Here is a 14699-nt window from a genome sequence, read left to right as displayed (position 1 = left end):
GCCTGATTCTATAGCTTATTTTTAATAACTGAAATATTAGTGCTTTCTTTAATGTAATCCTGCTAAAGGAGTTAACACAGTTTAAGTCAGTTTATTTGAGTTAAAGATGGTTGGGGATAAAAAAACACCTTACTTTTTGCAAAGCCTACATTTGACATTAGCCTCAGAATATTGTGTCTCCCTAATATGACTGTGAGGTTTTTAGTTGCTTGTCTTACACTCTATCATGTCACTGTAGATTTCAAGGATCTCGTATTTCTCTACTCCATAAACGCATGCTTTTCAAGCATTTCTTGTTGCCATGAAAGAAAGCAATTTCATGTATGTGTGTATCCTAAGATCCCTTTTAGATTAAACTTCTATATAGTATATTAACCATAATTAAGAATCAGAGACCTTATAGTTAAAAATCATAACTTTTTGTTCATAAATTTTAAAACTCTAGGTTGAGCTCAATAAATGGCTTAGTGAAACTGGTTATAGTCTCCAAAGTGCCTATCATGGCACTAAGTACATAGATAAGTCTCAATAACTTTTATTTAATTGATTAAAAGAAAATTACTATAGTTTAATATGAGCTCAAAAAGAAAATTTATGAGATTTATAACCCAATATAAATATTTAATAAAAAACACTGAGGCCCCAAAATGGGAAGTAATTCAGGGTCTTCCTTCAGAATTTTGCATTATTATGCCTGATTTTAGATTATTTCCATACAACTCAGGGAATAAATGAGTAAATCTATGACTTATTTAATAGTACGAACTATATCCAGAGCAAAATTTAAGGCTCAGTCCTGTTGAGAACAAAGAAAATTTCAACAGATTTACCAGCAACATATTTTTGTTCAGAGATTAAGAAAAATTTAAGTCCTTTGAACTTATAAATATGTCAAATAATCTCATTCACAGTCCACACACAGCCTGCATGGACATAAGGTCTCTTGGGTGTATGTACAATACGTTATCAAGAGAATGAAATCTCCACCATTAGCAGGAACATCACAACTCTCTCAAATATATGCAAGATATGAAAAGTGCAATCTTCCTATGCATCCATGTGTAATTTCTTGAAAACAATAGGCATGGTCCCCACATATAGAGATTATTTTAATATACATATGTGTTATACTATTTTGATGCTTTCCCACATGTTTCAAATTTCTTATTTAGAAATAGAAATATTATTACCTTTCTGGCTTCTTTTATCATTTTCCGAATAGTTTCCTTAATTGTAAGTAGTTGTGCTCTTGGTGGATGAAAGAGGAGGTCTATATGGGTGCCCCCTAGGAGTCCCGGCATCACATATGGCCAGCCTAAGTCAAGATCGGGGGCTTCCACATCAGACTCAATGGGCCAGTAAGTCCCTGAGGATGAGGTATCATCGCAGGAATTATCAGTACCATGTACTGTACTTTGTGCAATTTTCTGGACATTTTTCAAAATATAATTAACTTCTTCCTCAGCTAGAAAGTCTGATACTCGCTCCTTGGCAAGAAATTCTTGGTATGCTTCTAACCCATGTTCAATCAGCAAATCAATGGCTAGTCGGTACCATTCCTTGTAGTGAGGTTCAATGTAATTGTCTGATTTACACTCATCATTCAACGAGGACAGCAGTGATGACGTCTCCATGCTTGCAAGTGTTTGACAACAGCACTTTCAAATGTCCATTTGTGCAGCAACAAGAAGTATCTGAGCATTTGAAAAGAAGAAAATTAAGATCAGTTAGAATTCTGTAATCAAATGTTTTCTAATCCATGTCAACCATTATTTTTACTATCTATAAATCAGTATGACATATATTTCATATCAAAAGTGGCATTAATTGCGTCTTAACTCAAAACTACCACAAATATACTTCCTTTAACTATCGGCTGATTTTCTTTTTCTAAGGCCTCTCCTTTCAGCTTCTCACCTAAGAAAATACTCTTTCCTTCTTTGATATCCACAAAGTCTATTTTTTCTAAAATCTGATACTACACATGGTGGTATCAGTTTCTATAAGCCTATTTGATTTTGCTTTTAAAATATTTAAAAATAGAATTAGAATGCAATCAGTACCTGGCCAGCCACTGATATAAGTCCTTACTGAGTACCTTTTATGCATATAATCATATACTGACGAAAGATAAAAAGCAGAAAACACTTGCTCTACAGGAATTTATTAATTAGCTGAAGAGGCGAAATGCACACACAAAGATGTTTGTAACCACTTTAAACAAAGCCATTTATTGCTAAGGGCCAAAATGAGTACTGCCTGCCACCAACGCTTTCAGATAAAAGCATGTAGAAATAAATATGGAATAAAGGAGTCATGAATATCCCTGCTCAGGAGGTGGGCTTCAGCTGAACCTGGAGTGCTGAGTAAGAATGCGGTCAGGTGGCCAGAATGAGTATTTTCATCCCACACAGGAGTGAAAAACAAACAAAAGCATGAAACAGGTAGGAGCTTGTACATTCAGGACTTGTGAAAAAACTTGGTCTGCCAGAAAGCAGGTTCCTTTTAGTAGGAGTAGGAGATAACGCAGAATAGACACAATGGAGTCAGGTGTGGAGGGACACAGGAGATTTCTGTGATTCAGCAAAATTTGTGTTTGAAACAAATAGTCTGGCAGTACCAAGGGAATGAATGGGCGAGAGACAAGTAGCTAGGAGAGTCTTTCAGCATTCAAATACCCAGTGAAAAAGTGTCAGATGTATTCAAGAGATGGTTCAAAGCAAGAACTCCTGAAATTTGATGGCTTGACAGTGTACGGATGAAGAAATTTAAGACATTAAGATCATTCAGGGATCTCTCTGGGGAATCAAAATCCACCTGTTCAAGCTCACACCCCATCCTTCACAATACCCCTCAATGTTATGCATTCAATCACTCACTGTGTGATTTATTAGATTGGACTTTATCTCAATCACATACAGGACTTTCCAGTCTTTTGAAATCATTATCTCCACCGTGTGGATTCAAAGAAAGTACAACTCTTGTGATGCTCTACGAACACTAAGGGGCTAATCTGACAAAAAACGTATTTGTCAGTGGCCTGGGCCTAATTTTCAATGTTCCACTTAACTCAGCTTTTTCAGACTAAGGCCTACCAAAATTCAAATCTGATTTGAGAGGGTAACCCAGGATCCATTACCATTTATTTACTCCTTAGCTCAAAATATGTAATAGGAGTCACTAATCATACAGAGAACTTGAAAAGGAATGGACAATAGGGACACAAGTTTTGCTGGGCAGGAAGGGACCAGAAAAGATCCAGCATACACTAAGAAGAGCCGAGGAGCAAAATAAAGAGTCTACTTTCCTATTTTGGTGGAGACAATCCTGCCCCACCTCTAAGCTCAGAATTTTCACTGACACAATCTAAAAGTATAAAGATCCTAAAGATTAAATCTGATATAATAATAAAGACAGAACATGTTCATGCTACTAAAATGTAGTGTGCAGAGGTCAGGGATGCTGCTAAACATACTTTAATATACAGGACAGCCACCCATATAAAGGAATTATCTGGCCCAAAATATCACAAGTGCCAAAGCTGAGAAATCTTCACCTTGCTCACTTCTTATGCATGGTATCATACTACTAATGAATGACCTTTTCAATGTTCCTTAAAGTTCTCATTTACATGCTATACTCATATGTAACAAAGAAAAAGATTTTTTTTTCTTTTTTATCTACCTAACATAATAAATCCATTTAATTAAAGTATACTTCCCTAAGGTTTAGTAAAGTGTGATTTTCATTTGGTCATTTCAGCACATGATCACATGAAAATCACATTTATTATTGTAATTGTTAAAAAATGGTAGTCAATTGCTGTCTGTTCAAAAGGTATATTGTTTGCTAAGCATTTATTTCTTAATTTTTAAAATTTAACTTTTGAATTCCCATAACATGTGGTATTAAAAACCTATTACCTGCCCTGGCTGGTGTGGCTCAGTGGATTGAGCACTGGCCTGCAAACCAAAGGGTCACCATTTCGATTTCCAGTCAGGGTACATGCCTGGGTTGAAGGCTAGGTCCCCAGTTGAGGGTGTGAGAGAGGCAACCACACATTGATGCTTCTCTCTCCCCTCTTCTCCCTCTAAGAAAAATAAATAAATAAACTATTTTATAAAAATTAAAAAATAAAAATTTATTATCCATTTGGAAGTTAAAATACAAAGTACTTTAAAACCTATACTAATTTCTGAGCTTCATCTATGCAAATATATACTTAGCTAGTATAAAAAATTCTTTCTTGAACTATGGGTGACCTGAGAAACCATAGGGATCAAAAGAACTATGAAAGCAAAATAAACCCTCAAAGACATAGCTGAAAAATTAATATTGAAAGAAACAACTGAAGATGAGAAAAAAGTATAACACTATAGAACTAATCAAATACACGATACACGATATAATGTTGAAAAACACATGAAAGAAAAATGCAATAGCCTTGAGCATGGAAGTTGAGATAGTATGGACAAGGGTTAAGATAAGAAATACACTTGATATTGCTCTGCTGAGAAAGCAATACTCTAACCACTTTCTAGAGATATGCATTTATCACAAGGGCTGTTTTTGTGAAGGAACAATCCACAAAAAAATTTTAAGGGAGAACAGCAAAGTAATGGTGCTTGCATGCAATAAAATAGCACCTGTATTTAGATACAGACTTAATACTGAATCCTCAAGTGTTTAGTCACTGAACATTTGAAGGGCTTAACTGAGGATAAAGTAATTGGGTGGGCCTTTATAAATATAAAATCACATTATTTTATTAATAACCATTAAACATGCCTTGAATATGTATTAACAAACATGATAGTTAATGAGAACAATAAAATCTTGCAATGATGTAAAAGCTGAACAAACTGCTAGGCTCATTTACTAGTTAAGTGATTCATTGCAGAAAAATAGCCTTATATAATAACAGACTCACATCCATGCCTCATAACCATTACAAATTGCATTTGATATTAAATTTTAGTGTCATTTTTTGAAAGTATAAGTTTCCAAATGTTAAATATGTAAATACAAAGAATACAAAACAAGGTATAAAAAATTATATTTTAAAACAGTTTGGCAGTTTCATTTATAAAACTAAATATGCAAATGACTTATGATACCACAATTGCACTCTTGGGATTTATCTCAGAGAAATGAAAACTTAACTGCACACAAATACTGCCCATTAATGTTCATAGTGCCTTTATGCATAATAGCCCCAATTGGAAACAACTCAAATGTCCTTCAACAGGTGAATATTAAACTGTTGTACACTCATACTATGGAATACTAATAGCAATAACATGAACAAACTATTGATAGATGTTATGTTGTAAATGAATCTACAGAGAATTATGCTGAGTGGAAAAAAAATCAATCCCCAGAGGTCACAGGCTGCATGATTCCCCTTATATAATATTCTTGAAATGATAAAATTATAGAAACAGAGTGGTTGTCAGGGTTCACCTCAGTGAATCATTCCAAGGAAGGTGTGTGGGAGAAGGGAGGGTAAATATGTCTGTAAAAGGGCAATGGCAGTGATTTTTTTGTGGTGATGGAAATGTTCTGTATCTTGACAGTATTAAAGTCAATGTATTGGTTGAGATAAAATATTTTGCAAGATGTTACTAGCAGCAGGGAAAACCAAATAAAGGAAACAAGGAATCACTCTGAATTATTTCTCTCAAGTGTCTGTGAATTAACAATAATCTCAAAATAAAGTTTAATTAAAAAATCACACTGATGAGCAATCTCATGTGCCTTGAATAGAGAAAAAAACACAATAAATCAAATAAATGGTGAGAGCTTATTTGTAGGGTAAGACTGCCTGTTTCAAAGCCAGCTTGTTCAATTATAGTAAAGGTCTTGAACAGGTAATATGTCCAAAGCCCCAGTGTGGTCTTTTGTGGAAAGAAGAATAACAGCAGTCTTCACCTTATTGAATCATTGTAAGGAATAAATGAGATAAAGTACTTAGCTTTTAACGTTATTATTATTTTACATTTAAACAACTTGTTAAAGTAAAATTACTATAAAGATACAAAAAAAGTTTGATCATAAAAGTTTTGTAAGATGCAAAAAAAGGTTGTCATTCACTATTTCAGCAACTGCAGCATAAACAAACAGCCAAACCTAGTGTCAATTTGTTTATGGTTCCTGATCTGAGATTCGCTGCAAAGACTTCTGAAACACTAAGTCAATAAAAATGTTTCAAAGAGAAATTACAAGGTTCTTAAATTATAGTTGAAGTTATAATTACTGTACTTAATGTGCAAGCAGAAGATCCAAAGTCAAGACTTGGAATGAAATACAGCAAGGATCACAGTTGCTAGTACCTCTGACATCCCTTTTTCAACTTCTGTCTTAGGTTGTTTCTATTCAACTAGTGAGCACTATTATGGGTTGGACTGTGTCCTCCCACAAGATATACTCAAGTACAAATCTTTGGCACCAGTAAACGTAATCTTATTTGTAAATAGGGTCTTCTCTGTAGATGTAAGCAAATTAAGATGAGGACATATTCAACTAGGGGGGACACAGACAAATACACGGGGATGAATCTAAGTGATTACAGAGGTAGGGATTGGAACACTTAAGGATTGTGGGCCACATCAGAACTAAATGAAAGGTATGGAACAGACTCTTCCCTGGAGCCTTCAAAGAGAACGTGGTCCTGATGACACCTTGATTCAGGACTACATACTAGCCTCTAGAACTGTAAGAGAATAAATTCTGCTCACTTTTTTTTAATGTTGTTGTTTTATTTTGTTACAGAAGCACCATGAAGCTATACAAATATACAAAAAGATTGCTTTTATTGTTAAACCTTAAAATTGTTAAATAAAGAAATTTAATTAAAAATTAATTTTCTATTAAGAAATTATTTCAAGTATTTTTTCTAGCTTCTGTAATCATATAAAACTATTCTCTGACATAACTTCAAACTTGAGTAAATTTTATTAAAGAAAATTTTATAGCTTTTCAAATAGCGATGAAAAATCTCAAATCAATCTTTTTTGGGGGAATTGACTTTATGATGTTTATCAAAATGTCTGCCTCCAAAATATGAGAAAATCTTTCATAAAGGATTCTTTCAGAACATCTCTGTCTCATAAAATCATAATCCATTGTCCACAACAGTTGAAAATCATGTATCTCTTTATTCTTCAAAATTTTAGCTGCCAAGATTGTGTTCACTTTGAATTTGATTACCAGAAATTTAAGATAACAACTAAAACACTCAAGAGCTACTATTAAATTAAAAATTCACTATAATATTCAAGCTGCCAAGTACAATTTGATATCTAATTTGGCATCTAAACATTTAAAAATTCTAAGCTGGTTTTATAATAACATAAAAAATAGCCCAATGGCATAGATTCCATTCTTCCAAAGTATAATTAACTAATTTAATACTCAAATTAATTTTATAAATCTCAAATGAAAATTTCATTTTTTTTATACTGAAACATTTCTTAATTTCCTTAATTATTTAAATTGGGGTTAGGGTGAAGATATATCACTTTCTCACCAAAACAATTCCAGGGCTTATTTATACTGGCTCTTATTAAATGTATTTGTCAACCACAGCCTAAACTATAGTTTAGATATAAGAATATAAAGGCCTCCAATATATATTAATGACATAAAAACATTATCACTCACTATCATTTGGAAGCACTGAGTAATTCCTGTGGTGAAATTCATAGAAAAAACAATAAACCCTTTACTCAGAGCATATACTCAATTGTTCAAATTGCAGAGGAAAAGTCTATGCATGGCTTAAAATGCAAGTAAAATTAAAGCAAAATACTATTTTTGTCAACACCCAAACTACTCCTGAATTATATTCCGTCATAGTATTAGCATTCCAGAGTCTCCAATGATGGGATTGTACCTGTGCTGTGCCAAAGTGCTCCATCTCATCCTGGTTCTGATCAGTGTGTGTAATAGGAACTAAATGATATAAAAGCCCTAAACGTTATATCGGCCATAAAAACTGCTAAAACAGTTAGTAAAATAGGAAGGAGTTTTATTTATTAATAAGGCTTATTTTTCTCTTGCCTTCTTATTGAATACCCTCCTTCTGTATGTATTCAAGCAGGGTACATATTTTTGCAAGAATCCTATAATGTGTAACAAGCTGGGTTTTGGGGCACCCCTTTCTTCAGATTATTAAGATGATATTTATTTTGCCTGCTGAAAAGATTTGTGATACTCACAAACTTGCTAACTTTTGCTTGGAAGTAGGAATGTGCTTAGGAAACTGTTTCTTAGTCTGGGAAGAAAAGGAACTGCCTGCTAACCCTCTTCCCAGTTTCTTCTGAGTCAGCCTTCATGGTCAGTTTCATTTTTTATGTGACATAAACATTATGCCCTCCCATTTCCAAATGCAAGACAAACAAACAAAAAACTCAAGAAACCCAAAAGCCTCCTCTAGTGCTTTCAATAGCATGGAAAAATGTTTGATATGATGCTATGTGGATAACAAGCAGGCTACCAAACTACATAACAACAACATTATAATTAAAGAAACTCATCCAAAAACAAAAAGTAAAACATAAACATAAAAACAAACACACAAACAAAAAACGGGGGTTGTATTTGAGTGGTGGTTCAATGGCTCTTTTACATTTGGTAAAAAACATATTTACAAAAGGTTTACCAATAAATATGCATAGTTTGGCATTGGATAAAAATTTTAAAATAAAGAAGTACCCTAATAGTTTTTATTTTTCACTTTAGAATGTCTCCTTTCTTCATGTACTACATTGACTGTAATAGATTATTCGAAACCCTGCATATAAATATTAGTAGTTCTTACAGAGAAACACATGAACAAATACAGAACACCCAGAAACTAGTTATATGGATAAGGGACCATGAACAAAAGAACAAATAAAAATAACTACATGCACTTAATGAGGTCTCGATAAGTAGCTCACTAACCCAGTGTCATCTCTAACTGTCAGTGGCGAGGACTAGGGCCACTGCAAGCAGCTGCCACAGCAGTTCCTGCAGGTTACCACTTCTCATGCATTAAATGCATTATTCTCTACCTTCTTCACCATGATGGAAGAGATTGACTCTGTTAGCACAATTATTAATGCTCAGACATAATTGTTAAATAAACAGCTGTCAGGGGCCTTGGGAGGCAAGGGGACAGGGGATTGAACAAAAAAGAAAAAGAAAAGAAAATCTCATGGACACAGACAACAGTAAGGTGACTACCTGAGGGAAAGGGGAGGAGGGGGTGGTAGAAGAGGGTAAAAGGGGGATAATTGGTGATGGAAGGAGACTTGACTTGGGGTGGGGAACACATAATACAGTGTACAGATGATGTACTATATAATTGTGTACCTAAAATTTACATGATTTTGTCAACCAGTGTCATCCTAATAAGTAAAATAAAAAGAGAAAATAAGTAAATAAAAATAAAATGAAAAGAATAGTAATATAGTGCCTTAATAACTTAATGTAAAGCATGAGAGTTGATTAAAGTATGATGGGCCCGAAAAATGCTTAAGTATTAAGTTTCAAAATATGGCACTACCCATACAGAACTTCACAAGACTGAAGCAGATATTTGTTTATATAAATGGAGGTTAGAATTTTGATAATACAAAATATTACCATTTACAAGTACAAATCCACTGAATACATAAAAGTAATTAGATAAATCCACATTTCTCCATCAAAAAATAAACATATTAATTTAGAATGAGCACTTTGTCATCCCCTAAGTGTCATTTGGGGACTCTCCCAAAAATTTGTATTTGAAATGTTTAATCATGTTAAAGTTATTCTGAATATAGTGCATTGAAATTAATTTTAATAACGTTCTAAGTCTTGTGTTTCTCAACAAAAATTGTGATAAAAAATGGCTGTAAAGCATAATTCATTTCTCTAATGTTTTGGGTTTTAGTTCTGTTATTATATGAACTTATTTCAGCAAAAAAAAATTAAGTGGGTATTTAAATGGATTAGGAGTATAAATGTTAATCATTAAGGTGAAATTGAAGTAAACTAAATATCTCAGAGAAGCCCTGAGAAGTTTAGAAGTGTTTATTTTACCACTTGATAAAACAGAGCTGTGCGAGGCTTAAATTTTTCAAATAAATCATGAAGATTCTAACCCAAACTTTGGTTTTAAGAAATATCTATATTGCCCTGATTGGTGTGGCTCAGTTGATTGGATGTTGTTCTGCAAAGCAAAGGTTGCTGGTTGGATTCCTAGTCAGGGCACATGTCTGGGGTTGTGGGTTAGGTTCTCTGTCGGGGCTTGTGCAACGGGCAACCAATCAATGTTTCTTTCTCACATCAATGTTTCTCACTCTCTCTGCTACCCTTCCCTTCGCTTTAAAAATCAAGTTAAAGTCTTAAAAGAAAAGAAATATGTATATCTATCTACTCTAAAGGTAGGTAAAACTTGCGACAGCATCAGGATAATTTTTCTTTTTGAGAATCCTAGAGTGCTAGGGAAAATGACTTTTATTTTTTTGACCTTTATTGTATTTTTTTACATTACCTTTTAGTCCCCTTTTACCCCCCTCTTCCTAGCAATCACCACACTGTTGTCCATGTCCATGAGTCCTTTTCTTTTTTGCTCAATCCCTCTGCCACCTAACCCTCTCCACATCTCTGACTAGCTGTCATCTGCTCCCCATCTCTAAGTCTGTCCCCATTTTCCTCATTAGTTTAGTTTGTTCATCAGATTCCACATATGAGTGAAATCATATGACATTTGTCTTTGTCTGATTGGTGTATTTCACTTAGCATAATGTTCTCCAGGTCCATCCAGATTATTGCAAAGGGTAAAATTATCTTCTTCATTATAATCAAGTAGTATTCCACTGTGTAAATGTCCCATAGTTTTTTTAATCACTCATCTACTGATGGACATTTGGGTTGCTTCCATATCTGGGCAATTGTAAATAACTTTGCAATGAACATAGAGGTGCTATGTTCTTCTGAATTAGTGTTTGGGGCTCCTTTGGAAATATTCCCAGAAGTGGGATTGCTGGATCAAAAGGCAGATCCATTTTTAATTTTTTGAAGTATCTCCATACTGCTTTCCACAGTGGCTGCACCAGTCTGCATTCCCACCAACAGTGCAGTAGGGTTCCCCTTTCTCCACATCCTGGCCAGCATTTGTTGTTTGTTGATTTATTGATGGCTAACAGGTGTGAGATGGTATCTTATTGTAGAAATGACTGCTAATAGTTAGTGACTATTGATAGTGCCAAGAGTATCTGAAAAGTATTGCTGAGAAATCCCCAATGCCTGGTTTAAGACAGAAGGCTAAGAAGTTTCTTCAGTGCCTTAAAAGCTACTTATTTTTCTGTTGTCCAGGCTTGAGCTTGGGAGCTTTACTCACCTCTATCATGAAAATTAATAAACAGTAATATCATTTAAAAATGGATTCAAGCCCAGGCCAGTGTGGCTCAGTTGGTTGGAGCTTCCGCCTATATAAAGGTCACAGGTTTGATTCCAGATCAGGGCACATACCCAGGTTGTGGATTTGATCCACAATTCACAGTCGCAACCCATTCTCATTTGGGTTGTATACAAAAAGGCAACCAATCAATGTTTCTCTCTCACACTGATGTGTGTGTGTCTCTCTTTCCCCACCTCTCCTTTCCGCTCTCTCTAAAAGCAATTAAAAAAATGTCCTCAGGTGACGATGTAAAAGAATGGATTCCAGAGACTAGAAGAGAGAACTCCCACGCATGTTCACATAAGACACCACAGGAAGACATGTACCTACCTTGCATCTCCAATAGGAAGTGACAGTACTTTATTACTTTGCCCAGTAACAGCTCAGCCAATGAAATGTCACTATACTTTTAACTTTCAGTTTCCTCCAACAGACTCTTCGTTTACAACAGTTCTTCCCAAGTCCATTAAAGAGGTTCCTCCCTTCCCGGCTTGCATTTGGTTGGCCATTAGACTGCATGTCCTGAATTGCAATTCTCCAGTGAATCCAAATAAACCCATTTTACTGGAGAAATATTTAGCTATTTATTTAAGGACAACTCTCTGTCAATACTCTTGCCAGGATAATCTCACCAAGTCTTACTGCAGGAAATAACATATGTATATCTATGGATGAATCACAAATCTACAGATTTGACTACTCCCCCAGGTTCCAGACTCATATATTTAAGTGGTTTCTGGACACATTCCCTGGATATATGACAGATTTTCTTTCTTTACATTTAACATGGCCACGTTAATCCCTATAAAAGGATCTTTGCATTAGTTGTTCCATCCACCTGGAATGCTCCTTATTTTCATTCCTATCTTACACCGATGTCACCTTCTTATACAGGTCTTTCAGACTACTCATTTTACAAAGAATCCATTCTCTCTGCCATGCTTAAATCTATTATCTGGCTTTATTTAACTTATAGCACTTATCATTATGTGAAATAATAAAGGTATCTGTTTACTTGCCACTATCTGTATCCCCCTCATTAGAATGAAAGCTCCTCAGAGGCCACCATGCTGTTATATTCTTAATTCATCAGTGCCCCTGTCATATTGGTTATTGCATATTTTGAGTATCACAGCTGTCTTGTATAAGGCCTATTGTCTTGTATTTTAAGTATGCTGGGATCTATGTTCCATTCTTTCCTCGGTGGGAAAGGAGACATAACTAGGGAACCATCTATCTATCTACCTACCTACCTACCTACCTTCCGACCTTCCTACCCACCTATCCATCCATCCATCCCCTCCTTCACTTGTTTGCCTGCCTCTCCTCCTGAATTCACAAAACCTATCCACAGGTCTCTGATTGCCACAGGAAGTGGAGTTCAGGGTCATTCGATCTATTTCTTAACCTTAGCATACTTTATAGCAAAGGATTTAATATATTTAAATGAAAGCAACTCAGGCAACAGAGCCCCATGAAATGAAGTGTTGATCATGTACCATATGCACTCATCTATTTAATACAATGAAGTCAATCTTGGTACACATTCACATCTACAGAGGGACAGGTTATATAGGAAAACATAATAAATATGTGCTCCAATATGAACTATTAAAATGGCTTTCTGATTACATTTAACAAAATAGTGTGCTCCATCTATGAAAAAGTGAAAGTTTGCAAATTAAATGCCACAAAAAAATGTGTTTTGCTTAGGTATGTTAAGAACATCTATCAAAAGTCAAGTGATATAAATATTTAATGGCAAACAAGCAATCTTGGACTGTTAAAAGTAGAGTTTTAAGAACAGTAATAAAGCTGTGAAAATTGTACAAGTGGGCAGAAATTTACTTGATTAAAATGAAAAAAAAATTAAATGTCAATAATACATCTAGCCAGAAAATATTTAAATTTAATTTATGTAAAGAGCCACATACATAATCACAATATCCAAAACAATATTAGTGTTTAACAATCCTTTATTAGTTTTTTCCCTTAGGATTCACTTTTAATGAAGCCTCCGTATATAGCTATATTGCAGTTGAAATAAAATGATCCACTTTTATTTTCCTCCAGAAACTCCCCAAAAAATCTAACTGGAAAACTACCTCACACTAGTTCAAACCTTTTATGGTTTTCAAAAAATACTCATCAGCTCCTCTCATTTGTTTATGGAACACTAGCACACATTGAAATGAATCAATAAGCTATAAGTAAATACATCTTTAAATGTGTAAAGAGCTACTGGATTTGTATAGATGGACTTCTAGGTTTTGTAGATTACATGTAAACCTGGGTTCCCTATAATCTCTCTTCACAACTGTGCTTAATTCCTCTGACAGTGGTTTGAACCTGGGAGACTATAATGACTGAGAAAAAGCTGGTGTTTACAAAACTCTAGTTACAGTTGCCTAAACCAGACCTGAACCAGAAAATGCACCTGTAAGCTCCTTTGTTTCACTTTTATCTGTCATTAAGGCTCATGGGAAGGGGAAAGGAAAAGGGATCACACAGTCACATGGTATCATGACTATCACTGGTGACTTTCTGTTCTGCACAATTTACGTGTGTGTGTGTGTGTGCACACATGTGCAGTTGTGTGAATCTTGCTTTTTCCACCCCTTTGCTGTTCAGAGTTCTGATTTCAAAGGCAGAATTCATCTCTTAGTCTCTCAATTTAGCTCCCATTCCTAAAAAGTGTGGCCAGTATTTAGCAATTTCTACAAAATGCATTTTTAAGTGGGAATCATACTTTCAGATATGAGTGAAATAGAACTGGTCTAGTATTGCACAAATAAATGTTTTTGCAATATAGCATTTTCTAGAATACTTTCAATGTAGATAAACTGATGGGGTTTTCTTTTTGCCTTACATTAAGCATAGAAAATGCAGATTTTGCTATAATTTAAATTTTCTTTGGTATCATATTCACACTGAGATTAATTTTTAAAGAAAGGTCCAATCATATTTATGAGTGGTCCCTACTTAGTTCTTCTGACATTTGAATTTTTCTGCATTTGACACTGATACTCAACGTACTTTTCCTGTGACAACTCTAGTCTTTAATCCATCAGTTAACAAATGTTTCAATGAACTGCATAGTGAGGCTATAAGCATGTCAATATGCATGTTCAGCAGTTTTAATAACATCATTATCCTACTTTTTACAGTCTTATTTGCACTCTTATTTGAATATTTTATTGCAACTTAAACTTATAAGATTTTGGAAAATGAAAAAATAAGAGTCTTGATGTTATTGATAATGAGC

General features: G+C 34.5%; 1 protein-coding gene across 6 annotated transcripts in view; it reads right to left on the bottom strand.

The window, feature by feature from the left end:
* SACK1B (scaffolding CK1 anchoring protein B) overlaps positions 1-14699 on the bottom strand; it is a 90733-nt gene that overhangs the window by 65960 nt on the left and 10074 nt on the right. For 5 of the 6 annotated variants that reach the window (XM_090282609.1, XM_090282614.1, XM_090282611.1 and 2 more), the window contains exon 2: positions 1191-1694. In XM_090282609.1, coding sequence (XP_090138735.1) covers positions 1191-1634 — 444 coding nt within the window. In that variant the 5' untranslated portion in view covers positions 1635-1694. Of the gene's footprint in view, positions 1-1190; positions 1695-3923; positions 4096-14699 lie in introns of those variants that run through there. The other variant, XM_090282612.1, reaches the window with a different exon arrangement.

This window comes from Furipterus horrens, unplaced genomic scaffold (genome assembly GCF_987537825.1).
Source record: "Furipterus horrens unplaced genomic scaffold, mFurHor1.1.pri manual_scaffold_6, whole genome shotgun sequence".
NCBI classification, from domain to species: Eukaryota; Metazoa; Chordata; class Mammalia; order Chiroptera; family Furipteridae; genus Furipterus; species Furipterus horrens.
The sequence above is the reverse complement of the archived record's forward strand: the minus strand, read 5'-3'. Positions and strand labels throughout refer to the sequence as shown.